This window comes from Gossypium arboreum, chromosome 6 (genome assembly GCF_025698485.1).
Source record: "Gossypium arboreum isolate Shixiya-1 chromosome 6, ASM2569848v2, whole genome shotgun sequence".
Lineage (NCBI taxonomy): Eukaryota > Viridiplantae > Streptophyta > Magnoliopsida > Malvales > Malvaceae > Gossypium > Gossypium arboreum.
This window is the reverse complement of record NC_069075.1, coordinates 142,218,174-142,236,876: the sequence shown is the minus strand read 5'-3', so window position 1 is coordinate 142,236,876 and position 18,703 is coordinate 142,218,174. Positions and strand designations below refer to the sequence as shown.

Here is an 18,703-nt window from a genome sequence, read left to right as displayed (position 1 = left end):
ACAAGACAGGTGTTTTCTATGAAACATCTTAGATTCTGTCGTGATGTTAAAATTATTTTCCAAGATTCTTTTAAGGAAATTATTTCATTTTTATGCCCTTTTAACTTAAAAATTGAATAAATTAGTAGATGTATGTTAGATTAAAAAGTAAATTAATATTTTTGTTAAAAATTCTTTTATTTTATTGTTAAAAAACTAGCATGATTGATAAAATAACAAGACAATAACACGTGACACGTTTATTCGACGTATACAAACTAATTTTTAATAATATAAATTAATAAAATATTTTATAAAAAGACTAATTTATTCTTTAATTTAACATACATAAATTAATATGCCTATTTTTTTAAGTAAAAAGAGATAAAATATATTCTAACTCCACTATCGTTGAACACATCGGAATATAATTCGGATACATGGAAAGTTTGCACATAAGTGCCACATATGTAGCCAAGCTACCATGTAACCCGCCCATAAGTGAACTCGGACTCAACTCAACGAGCTCGGGCGTTCGCATCCATAAGTGAACTCGGACTCAACTCAACGAGTTCGGATGCCTAGTTACATCTCACGAACTCGGACTCAACTCAACGAGTTCGGACGCTCGCATCCATAAGTGAACTCGGACTCAACTCAACGAGCTCGGATGCCTAGTTACATCTCACGAACTCGGACTCAACTCAACGAGTTCGAACATTCGCATCCATAAGTGAACTCGGACTCAACTCAAGGAGTTCGGATGCTCAACCATCCTAGTGACATGTCACTTGTATCCTAATCTATTCCTAAGGTTCAAACGGGCTTTTTCCTCGAACACTTATCCTTGCCGTCTTCCGTAGAATGCCGAAATCAATACTCGGTAACAATTATATTTAACAAGTAGTTCACATAATTTACATATTATTTGAAATTAACCACAAAGTATACATTTCATAATAAAATTCAGCATAACACATAATTAATATCAATAACTTAAAAATAACAATTATGCTACATTATTTACACATGAACTTACCTCGTATGCGAAAATGGCTATTTTACCATTTCGTCCACCACTTGGTATTTTCCCCATTTTAGCCAATTTCAGTTTTCCTTGCTCTATCATTTAAAATATAGTCTAATTAGGACTCACATTATTCAAATTGACCCAAAATCATATTTTGGAAAAATTACAATTTTGCCCCTAAACTTTTGCATATTTACACTTTTGCCCCAAAGCTCGTAAATTAAAATTCAGCCTATTTTCTTATGTTTTATGACATGCTGATCATTTTTCCCTTCTATGGCAACATCAAATTCTAACATACATAAATTAATATGCCTATTTTTTTAAGTAAAAAGAGATAAAATATATTCTAACTCCACTATAAGAACATTACCTAAAGAAGACAATTTCATTTGTGAAAAATAGAAGTTTATTTCAGATCGATTTTATTTGTATTAATCTAAATATCCGTATTATTCATTGTTATCCTAAATATTTAAAAAGGTCGAAGGATTATTTAGGTTTTCAGATTTGTTATGAAGAAAGAAATAAAAGAAAATAGTGAAAATAGGGAAGAAAAGAACAAAAAAAAAGTATATTTGTATTATTCTTCTAACATGTTTAAAAAAATTGTAAAATTTCGACATATTTTTTTTGTAATAATGGTAAAATTGTGACATATTTATTTTTATGTTACATTTTCAATGATTTTTTAGACTTATACCAAAGCATCATTTGACTTAATTATCCGAAACATATGGAGGGCATATTCTACTTTGAGATTAAATTTCTTTGAAATACACAACAAAAAATCTATAAAATTACTATAATTTTTTTTTAGAAAAAAAAAACGAGATAATAGGATTATCGGAATATAATATTACTTAATATTGAGAGTACTTCTATGTTCCGGAATCTTAGCACTAAGATTATCGGCTCAAAGTAATCTTCGCAACCATGCGCCCCTAAAAGAATAAGTACTACAATAAAGGCCCTTGAAGAACTAGAGTAGTTCATTATGTTCAAAGCAAAAGCATTTCAAGAACATATTATATCATCTTTAGTCTTGATAGGACAAAATCGAATATTTAAGAAATATTCTTTCGTTTATGAAAAAAGAAAAAGAAATGAAAGGCTTCCATTACTAATGGTATCCTCATTTTCGAGGATGACCCCAAAATTTCTTGGTTATGTACTTCAAACGAACGTGCATTGATCGGAGTTTCATGGATATGCATGGAGCATAATTTGATGATTTATAACCAACAAAGAACCATGGATAATGTAAAACCAAACTTACAAATATCAATAGTTCTCTGCAACAGGTCTGGAAGGAAAAAGCCTTAGGAGAAATGTTATCAACGACCAAAGGCAAACCACGGCAAGGGCTTGGAAAGTTCCGATCATTCCAATCAGTGCACCACCTCTCTCGAACATCTCTGGGGTTCTTGGTGAATCTTTCATCAGCAACAAAAAATGTTGAATGAATTGAGTAGCTCTTGTCAACTGATACAATCTATACACCTGCAATATCAATTAGAAAGTCACCGATCATCTTATTTGATCTTTTAGAATGAATTTGAATGAGTGAATCCAGTGAAAAACCAAATACCTCGAAAATAATAGGAACAAGGGGCCAACAGGATGACTGTCGTTTTTCGAGAGCCATCTCAAATGCAAATTGAGCTGCGCAGCCTGCTAGGAAAGGAGCCACTGCAACCAATGTTGGGAAGCCGAGTACCGGCCAAGTTACGTAGACGGCAACGAGAGGAGCAATAACCTTGAAACCCATTGACAAGAATGCCGATGTTAGGTACCCCTTGAGTCCGGTAATGAGACCCCATCTCTTGGCGCTGAATTGTATATATGGTCTTTGAACATGATCAGTCACAAGTAGGAACATCCCAAGACCGAGATAGAACATCACTTCAAAGGAGAACGATGAGACAATTTCTGCAAAGACATAATCATGCAATACAACGAAATCAGTTCTTTATTCAAACAACACGCACTGAATTACCCGTACCAATCGAATTGGCTAAATGAACATTTAAACAAGCTCTAACTATCAGGTTTTTCATCCCGATGTGGAGCTCAAATAAAAACTTTAAAGCTAATAGCAATGGCGTGTTTTGTATTAACCCCCTTTTTTCTTTAATACTTATAGGCCAAAACGTCTACGGAAGATACTACTACTGCATAAAACAAGAAGGGGTAAAAAGGGTTGAAACTTGAAATCAAGCAACCTAATTACATCCATGAAACACTGTATCGAGCCAAGTAACGATCCCCTGACGGCAATGGCATGTTTTGTATTGACCCCCTTTTTCTCTAACACTTATAGGCCAAAACGTCTACGAAAGTTACTAATAACAAGGGAAAGAAAGGGTTGAAACTTGAAATCAAGCAATGCAATTACATCAATGAAACACCGTATCAATCCAAGTAAAGATCCTACGACAGGATAACATTTTCAATGGTTTATCTCAATGTGGAGCTCAAACAAAAACTTAGCTATAGCAATGACATGTTTTCATCTCAACCTTCCTTTTTTCACTAATAACTATAGGCAAAAACATGAACAGAACGCAAAGATGCCAAATACAAAAAACCACCTACATTAAAGCAAGCAAAAAAAAAGTATTTTAAGTTGAATTATAAAGTACCTATGAGTGTCTCATCCTTGAAGAAAGCTTCAATTGCATTGCTAAAGAAAAATTGAGGAACAATCAATGAACAAATCAATGCAACAGGTGCTAATACCCAAAGTAAAGATCCTTTTTCTTCTTGGAATGGAGCTGACATTAATTTGTTCTCTTCAACAAGCTGATGAGTTAACCCATGGAAGGAAACTGAACCGGATTTTCCACGAAACGGTTCAACCCCAACAGATATTGGGTTTGAATTAGAACCAGAAACACACACTATCTTTTTCACTTCACGTGTAAAAGACCCTGAATTTTAAAAAAATTAACATGGTTGAAACACTAAAAAGGTAAAAACCCAGAAATAAAAACAAAAAAAGATTACATTTTGATACATGTTGAAGCCTGGGATTTCGAGTTCTTAGTGTGGGGTTGGTGATAGGGGGCTTCAAATTCTGGAAATTGGAGACAAAGAGTTAGTTTCCGCCATTGATGAAACTAATTTAAGGGTAAAAAAAAATCCAAAAGGGGAAATTTGGGAGAGAATTTACTTACAGATTGAAACGAAAAGCGACGATGATTGCGGAATTTGAACCTTGGGGCATGAAAGCTATGGCAAACGGATTGAAGTTCCATTTTTTTAGGGTTTTAGGGGAGTTAGTTGATGATGATGATTTGTTTTTGTTCATTGCTTAAACCCTCCACAAGGTGGGTTTTGGGGTTTTAGCCCATTAGAATGTATAACATGTGGGAAATTGGGTTATTTATTATTAGGCCCAAAATTACAGGGCTTGACAACTTGTCATGTCTTAAATCTAGTTTTTTTTTTCTTGGATAAATATCAAATATATACATGAAATTTAGTCAATATACAATTATATACATGAAATTAGAATTACAATTTATATAATTTTGATTCAATTGTACACATTTCAAGAAATGAATACATATATTTATTTTCATATTAGATTAGTATAAATGTTTATGTATACAATATATCAACGTAAAATAGTGTTAGTTCGATAACGTTGTTAGTGATTCGTGAAAGTTGAATCAAATCAAAATTTTATGTATAAAATTAGACAAAATCAAAATTTATTTATGATATTGCATATTAGATCAAATTTCATGTATAATCTTTAAAAAAAAACCAAATTGAAAATTTTGAACTAAATTTTGGTTTCAAAGAGTGAAAACACTTATTTTTATGACGATTTCTAGATCGAGCTCCTTATTAATACAAAGTACATCAGATGAAGAACTAGATAAAACCCACACAAAACATATGCATATAATGAAAGGAAGACTCACACATCACAATTCTTAAAAGGGAGACTCAAACTCGAATCTTCAAAATTCAAGGCTTCAGTTTTTACCAATAATATCGAGATTTCATTATTATAAATAATACATAATTATAATTAAAATCAAGGTTTATAAAGTGGAGAGCCAAATCAAGACCCTTATTTCTGTCAGCAGTATCAAAGTCTCATCAATGTATATAATATAAACTAAATTTATATAATTAATGAAAGATTCTCTATGATTTATATACTAAAAATAATAGGATAAGAAAATAATGCACTGAATTTTAACAATTATTTCTGAAAAAGGCAATAATTTAAAGCATGTTTTGTAATAATAAAAAAAAGACAAAATACGAGTAAGCACTGGCATTTTTGGTACCACAATACAGCCAGATTTGTATTTAGATAGATACCCAAATGGTCCTAGAAAAAGACCCCCACAACCTTTTTATTCCATATCTTTCTTAAATTTAATAATTAAATTAAACAATTTTTTTAATTTGTTTCCTGATTTTGTGTTCTGTTAAAGCGAGATGATGTGATATTTTAAAATTGTTTCAGGTAATTACATAAAAATAAAATTATATATTTTTAATAAACTCATTATAAGTTTTGATTATTTTTTTTGTTTTTAACACTATGTCTAAAACTACTCATAGCCTCTCATCAACTCCTAAATAGAATGATAATGTGCTTTAACGCACTTGAACCCACGTCCTTCTTCAATGCATATGCCAATTAAATTAAAACTCAATTGACACATATTTTTAATTTTATATAATAACGTGACACAATGTTAAAATTCAATAACTAAATTAAAAAAATTAAGCTACTAAATTCAAAAGATAATAATTTCTCTCAACAATGTTGATAAGCTCAATGATAACGCAAGTTAAAATAAATTGACATAAATATTTATTTTATGTAATTTAACCACATTATGAAAATGATGGTGAAAGTAATGAAATCCTTTAAAATTTAAATATAAGATGCCAACAAAGTAGATAAGTTGAATGATATAACACATTAAAATAAACTTACATAAATATTTCTTTTAATGTAATTTACCCACATTTTGAAAATGATGGCGGAATAAATAAAATCCTTTCAAAGTAATTGTGGTAAAATTACTATGTAGGTCCTTGTTATATTTTGTTTTCCTATTAAAAGGATGGGTAAATTAATCATTATATGTTAGATTAAAGAGTAAATTAGTTCTTACATTAAAAATTTTATCTACTTCTACTAATTTTAAGATATATATGTGACATAGTATGTGTCACTATTTAATTATTTTATTAATTATATTAATTTTAATATAAAATATATATTTACTCTTTAATCTTTAATTTATTGGCAGTTTGTTGGTGTAACTGTCAAGTTAAATGTAATGTAATAATTGGGGGAATATTTTTCATATTACGTGCTTGTAAAACGTGCCATTTTAATTTATGAATGGAAATGACGAGAGAATGATGATTATGTCTCAGATTCGCAATCGGGGTAAGGGCTGGTTAGAATAAAGTATTTTAATTTTATTATATTATTTTATTTAATTTCGATTAGAATAAAGTTTTAAATTTATAAATAAATATAATCTGTTTTTTTATCATTAGAATTTGATATATATATATTTTTTTGCTCGTAAATTTTTTTCAAAAGAGTTTTTACGTAAAATATTTTGTGATACATTGTCATTATGAATGTTCTATTTTATATTTATTAATATAATTTTTAAATTTAATTTAATTGTGAAAGTATTGAAAAGTTTTTAAGTTGATACAATACTTAAAATAATTATAATTCATAAATAAGAAGATAAATATCTTTCAGCATGATCGAACCTAAATTCTATTATATTAATAATAATATTAACGTTAATTGAATTAAGATTCAACCGATAAAAAATTAATATAATCAATTAAAGTGAAGAAATTATTTTTTCCTTTAAATTAGGTCGGTCCAAAATAAAATTTATAATTTTGCTCTACGATTGAAGATTTGGAACACCCCCCACCCCCGGGTCCAAGATGATTAGTGAACAGACAAAAGCCTCGATTTGATCAATCATGGGAAAATGTGTTCCTCATTCATCAATAATATTAATATTTGAATTCGAATTTAATATTTATATTAAATTAATTAATTAATATTTGACATGTATACTGATAAAAATACAGGTATTTAATTGGAAATTTTTTTAAAATATTAAATTGTCATTGAAGTTAAATTTTGATACTTAAATGGGAGAAAGAAAATTTTAAAGCATCAAAATTAAAAATTTAAATACTAAAGTGAATCTTAAAATTGAATTAAGGTATCAAATTGAATATTAAAATTAAAATCGATAAGTGAATACTTTTAAGTCATATAGATATCATCAAACATTTTTGTAAATGATATCCAATGTTGTCGACTTTCTCGATGCAGGCAGCTATAAATACAATCGAATCAGGTCTTGATCACATTGATACCTGTACAACGTCATGTTGTCATGAATTACTCTTTCCATGTTCACGGTTTATTGTTGGGTTCTTCACATCTATCATTTGTGGAGGGTTATTACTTCATCTACAATTTACCTCGAGTGTTACTACTTTAATATTCGTTAGCTTGATTGATTCTTTTCTTACCGATATCGACACATGATATGTAAAATGTATATTGGTTTGTTTTTGAAATGACTGGTGATGGGTGTCGAGTAGACCTGTCCAAGAGTCAGGTTGTCTGTCCGACCTAACTATGATCAAGTTGAGCAAAAATTTTTACACTTTAGATTAACTCGGACCAAATTCAAATTAAATGATAAAATAATATTTTTAAGATTTAAATTTAATTATAAAGTATATGAAATATCAATTAAAAATATTTTTATTATTTTTTGAATAGTAAAATGAATTTTTTAGACGAGTTAAATAGGCTTGAAAGTTTTTTTAGAGCTGAGTCTCGGCCCGACCCATGAACATCTCTAGTATCGAGATACTTTCAACTAAAACTATATTAAAATATTTAAATATTTCTCGATATTAAAGTAAAAAAAAACCTTGTTGAGTTCAAACCTTGTAGTAAGTGAAATTTAAGTATATTATAATCGATAAATTCAGATTATCTACATATTATTTGAATCAAATCAGTATTAAAATTATGAATTCAAATATTTGAATATGTTATTTGAATAAGTAATACCGATTCAAATAATGGATATTCAAGGAATCTATATAAATTCACAACATTTCGTAATTTTAATATATTATATGAATGAACGTTAAGTGATATGATTTAAAATTATGACAAAATAATAATTTACGAGTAATTTAAAATTTAATATCAAAATGAAAAAAGAGTATAATTAGATCACAGATCATAATATACCCCTTTTAAAAATTCGTCGGTCGGAAAAATGAAATTTTAGCAGAAAAACTCCATAAATGAAGATGGGAACCAATACGGTGGCCAAGATGTTGCTATGATTCGTGGATCGAATAAAATCTTTATTGCATTTGCATTATTTTTCATGTATTTGTTTATGATAATTTATTTTATGCACCTCAAAAAATATAAAAATATAAAATAATATATTTTAAATTTTTTAAAATTATAATTTAATTCGAACGTAAATTTTTAAATTTATCATGAGAAACACACTGTAGGTACGATAAAATTTAAAAAAAAGAAAAGGTTTAATCAAATACGATTTCCGTAACTGTAAGAATTCAATTGGATGGGAAATAAGTTGAGTAAATTAAATTAATTTTTTAATTTTTCTTTAAAAATACCTTTTAGAGCTATAAATAAAAATAAATAGAAACTTGAGTATCATATAAATTAAACACAGTTTAGTTCAAACATATCAACAACTATTAACACGTGCATGTGGTGTAAAAGACCTTTGTTTTTTTCCTCATCAAGATAATCATGACACTAGTAAAATATGTTCAAAATAGAAACATATTTTCAAAAGCTTATCATAATTTTTGGGTAAATTATACTCAAAGTCACTAAATTATTAGTAAATTTAAATTTTAGTCTCAACTTCAAAAAATTATAAAATGATAAATAACCTTCTCTTTTACAATTCAATTTTTTTTATAAAACAACTTTAAACGTTGCAAATCTGTAAATTTGTTATGGTGTTCGCCATGATCGACCCACTACTTGATTACCCGACTGGGACCGACTCGTAGCTTGCATAGTTCTCATCTTGGGTTCCCACGTGATGAGTTCGAATCCTCCCATGAACTCGTATGAGGTAGGTTCGCATTACTATATTGGCGAACTTATATGTAGAAAACACATGTTAATTCTAGAATAGAGTATGTGTTGGCATGCATGGGGGCCAATCTACGACATCACATTTGGAAACCATATCATATAAATAAAGAAATTAACACCCTTTAAAGACAGACACACAAAAACACTCAACAAAACCAAAATCCAAACAACTTGCTTCTATGATCTCTGACACTAATTGTCAAATTGACTTAGATCTAAGGTACGTTCTTCTACTCATTGATAGGTACTAATCTACCGTATTAATCCTCGAATCGTTACTTGGAGTTTGTTAACTAGTCTTTTAGAAAAAAAAAACTTATAACTAAAATATAAATTTATTTATAATTTAATGATTTTAAGTATAATGTAACTTAAATTCTTTTAATAATCATATATATGTGGATTTCACGATCCACCATAATTTTAATTCCAAATAATGCACACATTTCACGAGTGATCAATGTTTTGGTCATTGCTATAGGCCATGCCACTACTATAAGTAGATACTAGATTTGGCTCTCTAATGGCAATTCACATCACCTTTCCAAAGCCATATTTGTTTCTTTAAACCCTAGCTAATTCCATACTTCTCTTTCAAGAAATCAGTAATTCTTTAAACCCTTCTAATGGCTTCACGTGATGCCATCGTTGAGCCAATTACAAGCTCGATTTCCGATACAACGCTCCCGTCTGAAACCGGAGAAACCAAGCTTCCGGTGAAGAAAATTCCAGGTGATTATGGGCTACCTTTCATAGGTCCAATCAAAGACCGGCTCGATTATTTCTACAACCAAGGTCGGGATAAGTTTTTCAAATCCAAAATTCAAAAATACCAATCGACAGTACTCCGAACCAACATGCCACCAGGTCCATTCATCGCTTCGAATCCTAAAGTTATCGCTTTACTCGATGGAAAGAGCTTTCCAATCCTTTTCGACGTATCGAAAGTTGAAAAGAAAAACCTTTTCACCGGTACTTACATGCCATCAACCAACCTCACCGGCGGGTATCGGATTTTATCCTATCTTGATCCGTCCGAACCCAAACACACTAAACTCAAACAACTACTTTTTTTTCTCTTGAAATCGAGTAGCAACCGAGTTTTCCCTGAGTTTGAAGCGTGTTACACTGAGTTATTCAAAACGGTCGAAAATGAACTCTATGAAAAGGGCCAAAGTAGTTTTGAGAAACCTAATGAACAAGCTGCATTTAATTTCTTAGGTAGAGCTTATTTCGGTTCAAACCCGGTTGATACTAAACTCGGAACCGGCGGTCCGAGTTTGATCGCTAAATGGGTATTATTTCAACTCGCTCCGGTTCTTTCCCTTGGTTTACCCAAATATATAGAAGATCTTTTAATTCATACGTTTCCATTGCCATCTTTTCTTGTGAAAAAAGACTACAAAAGATTATACGATTTTTTCTACGAATCGGCCGGTTCTGTTCTTGATGAAGCTGAAAAAATGGGTATTTCACGTGAAGAAGCTTGTCATAATCTTTTATTCGCTACGTGCTTTAATACCTTCGGCGGCATGAAAATCTTCTTCCCCAATATATTGAAATGGATCGGTAATGCCGGACCGGACCTACACCGTTCATTAGCAAAAGAGATCAGGTCGGTGATCAAATCCAATGGTGGAGAATTAAGTTTGGGTGCAATGGAACAAATGCCGTTGATGAAATCGGTGGTGTACGAAGCTTTCCGTATTGAACCACCGGTGCCGGCGCAATATGCAAAAGCGAAGGTGGATTTGTTGATTGAAAGTCACGACGCCGTTTTCGAAGTGAAAAAAGGGGAGATGTTATTCGGGTACCAACCGTTTGCGACCAAAGATCCGATAATATTTGAAAGAGCTGAAGAGTTTGTACCAGAGAGGTTTATGGGTGTTGAAGGGGAGAAATTGTTGAAACATGTGTTTTGGTCGAACGGACCGGAAACGGAGCATCCGACGGTGGAGAATAAACAGTGTGCCGGTAAGGAATTTGTGGTGTTGATTTCTAGGTTGTTTGTGGTGGAACTTTTCCGACGTTATGATACGTTTGAGATTGAAGTTGGGACATCGACGTTGGGGGCTGCCATTACCATAAAGTCGTTAAATAAAGCAAGCTTTTAAGTATACTGGAATATTCGTCAATGCAGGAGCTTTGTCAAATGTGTCATGTTTTTTCTTCAATAAATAATGTATTATCGAATGTTGAATTTCCGTTTATGCACCATATTTTATATAACTAAAATATGTAGCCAATTCTTGTATTATTTGAATAAAATTGGTTAAATTTTACTATTAGTTGATATATTCATTTATTTTAATTTAGTTATTTTAAGTTTCTATATATATATTTTTTAATTTTAAAATTTTGGGTAAATTACACTAGTAGTCATTCAATTATTAGTAAATTTTTATTGCCTAATTATAAAAAGTTATAAAATTATTACTCAATTATTCAATTTTATCTTTTCTAGTCATTCAATTTTTTTGGCACCACTGGGTTAATGGACTATCTTAGATATCTCCGAATTACTCTAGACTTCGTTAGAATATTGATAGTCTTGTTATTGGCTACTTTGGTGGGATTAATATTGTAAATAATTTGTATTTCAACAAGTGTGACAATACTTATATATCAGAGACTTAGCGAGTCACATGATTTTATAAGTTAATTTTTTAGAGGAAAAATTTAATGGAGAGTGATTTAAATTTTCAATGCATGCAAGTGTGAGGTTGTTACATCGACGAATGGTCGGATTTAAATTCTTCGTTGTACGAGATTAAAAAAATTGGTTTAACTTTTCAATTTTCTTTGATTTTGGTTAATTCAATAATTTTGACTAAATTGATATAAAGTTTAAGTTAAAATGATTAAATTGGTCGATTATTTGTAAACAAAATTCAAAACGGGATTAAACGACTAAATCGACTTTGGTATATATAATTTTATATATTTTAAATTATTTTTGTGTTTAAGTTAAATTTGGGGTGACCTAAGTTGAAATAATTGGCCAAATCTAAATTTAAATTAACTTTAAAAAACTAAAATTGAAAATCATAAAATTAATTTTACTACCAAAATATATATCTATAATTAAGAATTATCACAACAATAAAAAAAATTTAAGATATTATTTGGTATTTAAGTTTGGTTTCAATATTCAATTTGGTACCTAAGTTTTTATTTTTATGTTGATACTTGAACTTTTTGTCCCAATTAAATACCTAAGTTTGACTTCAATATTCAATTTAGTACATAAATTTTCTTTTATCTTAATTAAGTGTTTGTGCTTTTTATTATTAGGCATTAGCGTCAAACATTTATTGAACTACGTGATATTGTTTGAGCAGGATGTCAAATTGAACATTGAATTCAAGCTCAACTACTAAATTAAAAAAAAAGTATCAAATTAAACATTGAAATTAACCTCAAATACCAAATAGTAAATTACTCAAATAAATAAATGAATTGAATTTTATTATAACAACTAAAAATTAGTGCAAGAAATTGAAGAATTGGAATCCTTGTACAAATTGGGTTCTATGTTATTCTTATGTTACTTGTAAGACATTAAGACATGAGGGTTTTGTTTGGTTTGAGGCTGTCAAACTTGGACTTCGGGCAGACAATGTCAACTTATAAGTCTACCATTTTTTGGGTTAACAAATAAAAATCAATGTTGTCTACTACTGCTTTATCAAATAAATATTTTCATTTAAAATTAAAAATATTTATCAAAATAAAAAATCACAATATTAAATATTAATTAATTTTTATTTCTCAAACATCAAGATATCCGTCCAATCCATCAATTTTGTCAAAGGGGCGAATGTTAAGAGACCTTAACGGCTTTAAAAATTATCGATATTCAATTTTATATTCTTTTAAAATTTTTAAAATTTAATTTTCGTATTTATTGTAAATATTGCCAAATTTAAATATGCATGTAATTGGAATAAATTTGTGTATTAAAAATGGAATTAAATAACATCGTTTCTTATGCAAATGTTTTGATAATTATTGTTCTGCGACTGAATTGAGTGAGGAATGTTTTAATTAACCTAACCCGACCTATAAACAAGAAGATGTGTCCATTAACCCATCCATTAACAACACCTCTCCAAGTTCTTTCATTCCAGCTTTCAATAGACCTAATCGGTTGGTTCAATCAAGAAAGGTGGTCGTAATTTGAACTCCCACTAAATAAAAGATTATGATAAAACCAATTAAGAGTGATGTATAACCTCATGATTCTCTAAGAATATTTACTTTCCTTTTTATGATAACCCCATCATATTAAGATTCTCTAAGAATATTTAGTTTCCATATTATGATAAAACCAATTAAGAGTGATGTATGTCCCCATGATGTTAAGATTCTATTATGAATATTTAATTTCCTTCTACGATATAGATCAATAAGTGGTTTGGTGCAATGGTAAGATATATTGTACTCTTAAAAGGACTCAAATTTAAATATTTGGTAAGCTACACTAGTAGTCACCTAGCTATTAGTAAATCTATTTTTTGGTCATCCAACTATAAAAATTTATAAAATGATAACATGATTTTTCAATTGTCTTTTTTGGTTACCAGCTGGCTAATGGTGGGAACTTTGAAATTGACATAATAGTAACTTTAAGCCTCAAAATTTACACATTTTGTAATTTGGCTCTTTTGTAATTTTGTCTTTCTTTATGACCCTTTCACATAAAAAGCTAAAAATCAAAATTATCAACTAAATTTGGTTAAAAACATACAAAAAATATATAACACCAAAAAATCCAAGATAATAATTTGTAAATATCGAGGGTCAATTTTTTTAAAAAATTCAAGATTAATTTGGCGTAATTTATAAATGCTAATGGTTAATGTTGCTATTATTCCAATTTTAAAAGCTATCACCGTTAGTCAGGTAATTACAAAAAAAGATAAAATTGAATGGTTAAGTGACCATTTTGTAACTTTTCATAATTAGATGGCCAAAAAAGAAATTTATTAATAGTTGGATGAGTACTAATGTAATTTATCCTTAATTTTTTGAGGGATTAAATTGATGAAACGTATTGTGTGAAATATTCAACTTGATGCACTTTATTAATTGTTTAATTTTTTGTCATGGGTTCATTGTACCCTTTAGTGTTTACATTTTTAATTGGTGTATTTAACAATTATAACTACAAAATCTTGCAGGGACCAAAAACAAATAACTTATTCAATTTATAATCCTTACGAAATGGAAGGCTTGGAATCTTAATCCAAATTGGGTTCCAACTCATCCTAAATTATGTTTTGCTGAAATTGCGAGAAGATTATATGAGGAACGAAATAGCTTTTGCACTAGCAATAGCAAGGGTTAGGCGTTCGGATACCTTTAAAGCATGGTGGTAAAAGTGTTGGAGAGAACGAGAGTATTAGTCTTTGTTTGATTAATTGTTTTATTCATGCTGATATGTATTTAGTTTTACGTAAACAATATTCCGGTGAAAAGAGTTGGTCCTCAAGATAAGTACTATAAGACTTAATTAAAATAATATATAAATAAAGAAAACTTACGTAACATGATTGTGCTAATACTACTAATATTTTATTTATTATTATCAGACATGTGACTAATATCAACTTTAATCACAGCTCGAAATAAATAATTAATTATAATTATCATAAATAAATGTTAATAAATTTTTAAATTTAATGTGTTATGTTATTATTTATTGATATCGATGCATGAGTCATGGAATCATTTTTGTCGAGAGAGTTTTACTTGAATACAACTTCGGTCCGAATAGAATTAGGTTAAGATCATAAAATGGATGAGAGCGCTTGCTGTAATATAAAAAGTTTGGTTAAATTATTTATTTATCGTAATACTTTACAAAAGTTATAGATTTAGTCTTTATATTTTAATTTGGTCATTTTTAGTCCTCACCAATCGTTAATTATTAAATTCATTCATTCAGTTGCGTTATGTTATTTGTAAAATTTGATGCGGCAAACATATGATCATATGAGCTTGTTATTTCCACATATTACTTACTAAAAATTCAATTAATGGATTAATGATTGATATTTGCATCAAGATTAAAATTTTTAAATTCGAAAAGTATAAGAACTATAATGATCTAATTGCATACTATGGAATTAAAATTACAATTCTATGTAAAGTACAAAATTAGTAATTGAGTTTAACCAAATGGGTTTAACTGCGGTTGTTTAAATTAAGACTAAAATTTTAAAATTTGAAAAGTATAAGGACTAAAAGAAGAATTTAACCAATAAGTTTGTAATGAAGATAAAAATGACAGCAAATAGAATAAATTTCAAAAGCCAATATGTAAAATTCAACTCAAAGACATTGTACAACGTTGGCGTTTGAATAGTTTATTAGTTGTCGTCGGCTATGCCATTGTGCTATAAATAAAGAGACTTATGGCTCTCTTTCTGCAATCCAGTCCATCTTTTCAAACCTATATTTATCTTTTGAAAAAATTTTATCACTATTAAACCCTCCTAATGGCTTCTAGTGCTACATTGTCTTCTCGACGTACTAATGTTCAAGATCGGCCGTCAGCGACGGTTTCCTTGCTAGAAAAACCCGAGCTTCCTTTGAAGTCAATTCCCGGTGATTATGGACTTCCTTTCATCGGTGCAATCAAAGACCGGCTTGATTATTTTTACAACCAAGGTCGAGACGAATTTTTTAAATCCAAAATCCAAAAATACCAATCGACCGTACTTCGAACAAACATGCCACCAGGTCCATTCATCTCTTCAAACCCAAAAGTTGTCGCTTTACTCGACGGAAAGAGTTTTCCAATTCTTTTCGACGTATCGAAAGTCGAAAAGAAAGACCTTTTCACCGGCACTTACATGTCTTCAACCAACCTCACTGGCGGGTATCGGATTTTATCATATCTTGACCCATCAGAACCCAAACATGCCAAACTCAAACAACTTCTCTTTTTTCTCTTGAAATCAAGTAGAGACCGAGTGTTGCCGGAGTTCAAAGCATGTTACACCGAGTTATTCAAAACGGTGGAATATGAACTCGCAGAGAAAGGTAAATGTAGCTTCCAAACACCTAGTGAACAAGCTGCTTTTAATTTCTTAGCTCGGGCTTTCTTTGACTCGAATCCAGTTGATTCTGAACTCGGAACTGACGGTCCAACTTTGGCTAACAAATGGGTTTTGTTTCAACTCGGCCCGATTTTCACCCTTGGTTTACCCAAATATATAGAAGATCTTTTACTCCATACATTTCCATTACCATCTTTTCTCGTTAAAAAAGATTACAAAAAATTATACGATTTCTTCTACGAATCGGCCGGCTTAGTTCTTGATGAAGCTGAAAAAATGGGTATTTCACGTGACGAAGCTTGTCATAATCTTGTATTCGCTACGTGCTTTAATTCTTTCGGCGGCGTTAAAGTGTTCTTCCCGATTATGCTTAAATGGATTGGTTTAGCCGGAGAAAACCTACACCTTTCATTAGCAAAAGAGATCAGGTCGGTCATTAAATCAAACGGCGGAGAACTAAGCTTGTCCGCAATGGAACAAATGCCATTGATGAAATCCGTGGTGTATGAATCGTTTCGTATCGACCCGCCAGTTCAGTTTCAATACGGGAAGGCGAAGAAAGATCTTTTGATTGAAAGTCACCATGCCGTATACGAAGTGAAAGAAGGGGAGATGTTGTTCGGATACCAACCGTTTGCGACGAAGGATCCGAATATATTTGAGAGAGCCGAGGAGTTTGTACCCGACAGGTTCATGGGTGTCGACGGGGAGAAGTCGTTGAAGTATGTGCTTTGGTCTAATGGACCAGAGACCGAGCATCCTACGGTGGCGGATAAACAATGTGCCGGTAAAGATTTCGTGACGTTGGTGTCTAGGCTTTTTGTGGTGGAATTTTTCAGATGTTACGATACGTTCGAAGTCGAAGTCGGACCGGCACCGGTGGGGGTGGCCGTCACTATAACGTCGTTGAAAGCTGCAAGCTTTTAGAGACGACAAAATTTGTTCATGCAAATGCTAAAGTTTAAGATATTATTGTAACTTTTATTTTTATTTTTTTATTGTTCGTAAGATATTACTGCAATATGTCAAATCATTTCTAACGTACGAACTTTGATTAATTAAAAGTCAATATTATAACATAAGCTGGTTTGAGTTATTATCACATAAGTTATTTAATTCATTTTCAGGATAAATCTTAAAATTATATATAAATCTTAATTTATTGTACAATTTGAAACATGAATTTTGAGTAAGTTTAAAGAAAATAAAAATTACATTAACTTAAAACATATGAAATCGATCGAGGGTGAGCTGCAAGTAATACTAAGCCTTCCTCTCTATCAAAAGTCGTTTTTGTTATGTAATCAATATTGTTATTTCTTTCTCTAGGGATATGCTATAGTAGCCACTGACCAACCTTATTTAGGAGTAAATGAATCCACATAATTAAAGCAGAGTTCAAAGACGACAAGTAAATGCCACAACCACTACACTATTGGTCTGAATCAACACTCTCTCATAATTCCAACCCTCCAACATGTTCAAACCATCAAATAATTTCCATAGTTCAACATAAAAAACTGTGCACTTCCCCAAGCACCTGTTAAGGCGTAAAATCCACTTTCCTACATGATCTCGCAAAACTCCTCTTGAAGCAGTGATTCCAGTTTTTGTCTTGATAGCACTACCTGTATTTAATTGAACCCATCCATCTTTCTAAGGAATCGCCTCCCTTACTTGTTGCTAACATGAAATTTTAATTTTCATTCAATTATACACATTTAAAGAATAAATGCATTACTTTCTTTTCATATTAGATAAATATAATTATTTATGTATGCGGTATGTAAATGTAAAATGGTGTTATATTAATAATTTATTTTAATAATTTATGAAAATTGAATCAAATCAAAATTTCATGTATGAAATTACACAAAATCATAGTTCAATATATAAATTTGAGATTTATCTCCTTTCTAAGGTGGTAGGTAAATTTTTCAACTTCCAAACTCTTTAAATAATATAAATTTAACTTGCTGAGAAAGAAAAGTTATTTAATTTATATTCTTTGATTTAAGAGTTCTATCTTTGCTGAGAAATAAATTTAACTTGTCTAAATTGGGTTCTATCTACTTGCTTGAAATAGAAGTAAAAAGTATGACAAAATTTTTGTATTATATATTAAATTGTGTTTTAGTTTTTTTACTTAAAAATAAATAAACTCTAATATTTTAAAATCGAATTGATGGTTAAATCGTTTAGATTATTAATTTTTATTTTACTAGTTTGTTCAGTTTAATTAAATGAGTCATTAAAATTCATAAAATTTAAAAAAAATAGATTTAACCTATTCCGAGCGGTTTGTGAGTCAACTAGTCTAACTCCTCTCTTTAAACTGATACTTTAACTAATTTCCGATTCAACCAATCTAATCTAATTTAGACAATATTAATACACTGATCCTATAAATAACTTCAACGTGCA

The 18,703-nt window shown here is 30.2% G+C and overlaps 3 protein-coding genes across 4 annotated transcripts; 2 read left to right on the top strand and 1 right to left on the bottom strand.

The window, feature by feature from the left end:
• Nucleotides 1–371: 371 nt before the first annotated feature.
• On the bottom strand, nt 372–4,337 carry LOC108480917 (uncharacterized). Of its 2 annotated transcripts, XM_017784053.2 has the most exons (6): nt 4,189–4,337; nt 4,019–4,088; nt 3,655–3,942; nt 2,601–2,941; nt 2,289–2,512; nt 372–1,101 (listed from the first exon to the last, which is right to left on the bottom strand). In XM_017784053.2, the coding sequence occupies exons 1-5, from the start codon at nt 4,267–4,269 to the stop codon at nt 2,294–2,296; spliced, it is 999 nt and encodes a 332-aa protein (XP_017639542.1). In that variant the 5' UTR covers nt 4,270–4,337; the 3' UTR covers nt 372–1,101; nt 2,289–2,293. The 2 variants fall into 2 exon arrangements, with proteins under 2 accessions (XP_017639542.1, XP_017639541.1); XM_017784052.2 differs by lacking the exon at nt 372–1,101 and having other exon boundaries at nt 2,005–2,512.
• A 5,344-nt stretch (nt 4,338–9,681) lies between these two features.
• LOC108480243 (allene oxide synthase 1, chloroplastic-like) lies at nt 9,682–11,500 on the top strand. Its single transcript, XM_017783157.2, has one exon. It carries the CDS (start codon nt 9,839–9,841, stop codon nt 11,324–11,326), a length of 1,488 nt encoding a protein of 495 aa, XP_017638646.1. The 5' UTR covers nt 9,682–9,838; the 3' UTR covers nt 11,327–11,500.
• A 4,051-nt stretch (nt 11,501–15,551) lies between these two features.
• LOC108482642 (allene oxide synthase 1, chloroplastic-like) lies at nt 15,552–17,361 on the top strand. Its single transcript, XM_053029969.1, has one exon. It carries the CDS (start codon nt 15,716–15,718, stop codon nt 17,204–17,206), a length of 1,491 nt encoding a protein of 496 aa, XP_052885929.1. The 5' UTR covers nt 15,552–15,715; the 3' UTR covers nt 17,207–17,361.
• The last annotated feature ends 1,342 nt before the right edge of the window (nt 17,362–18,703 follow it).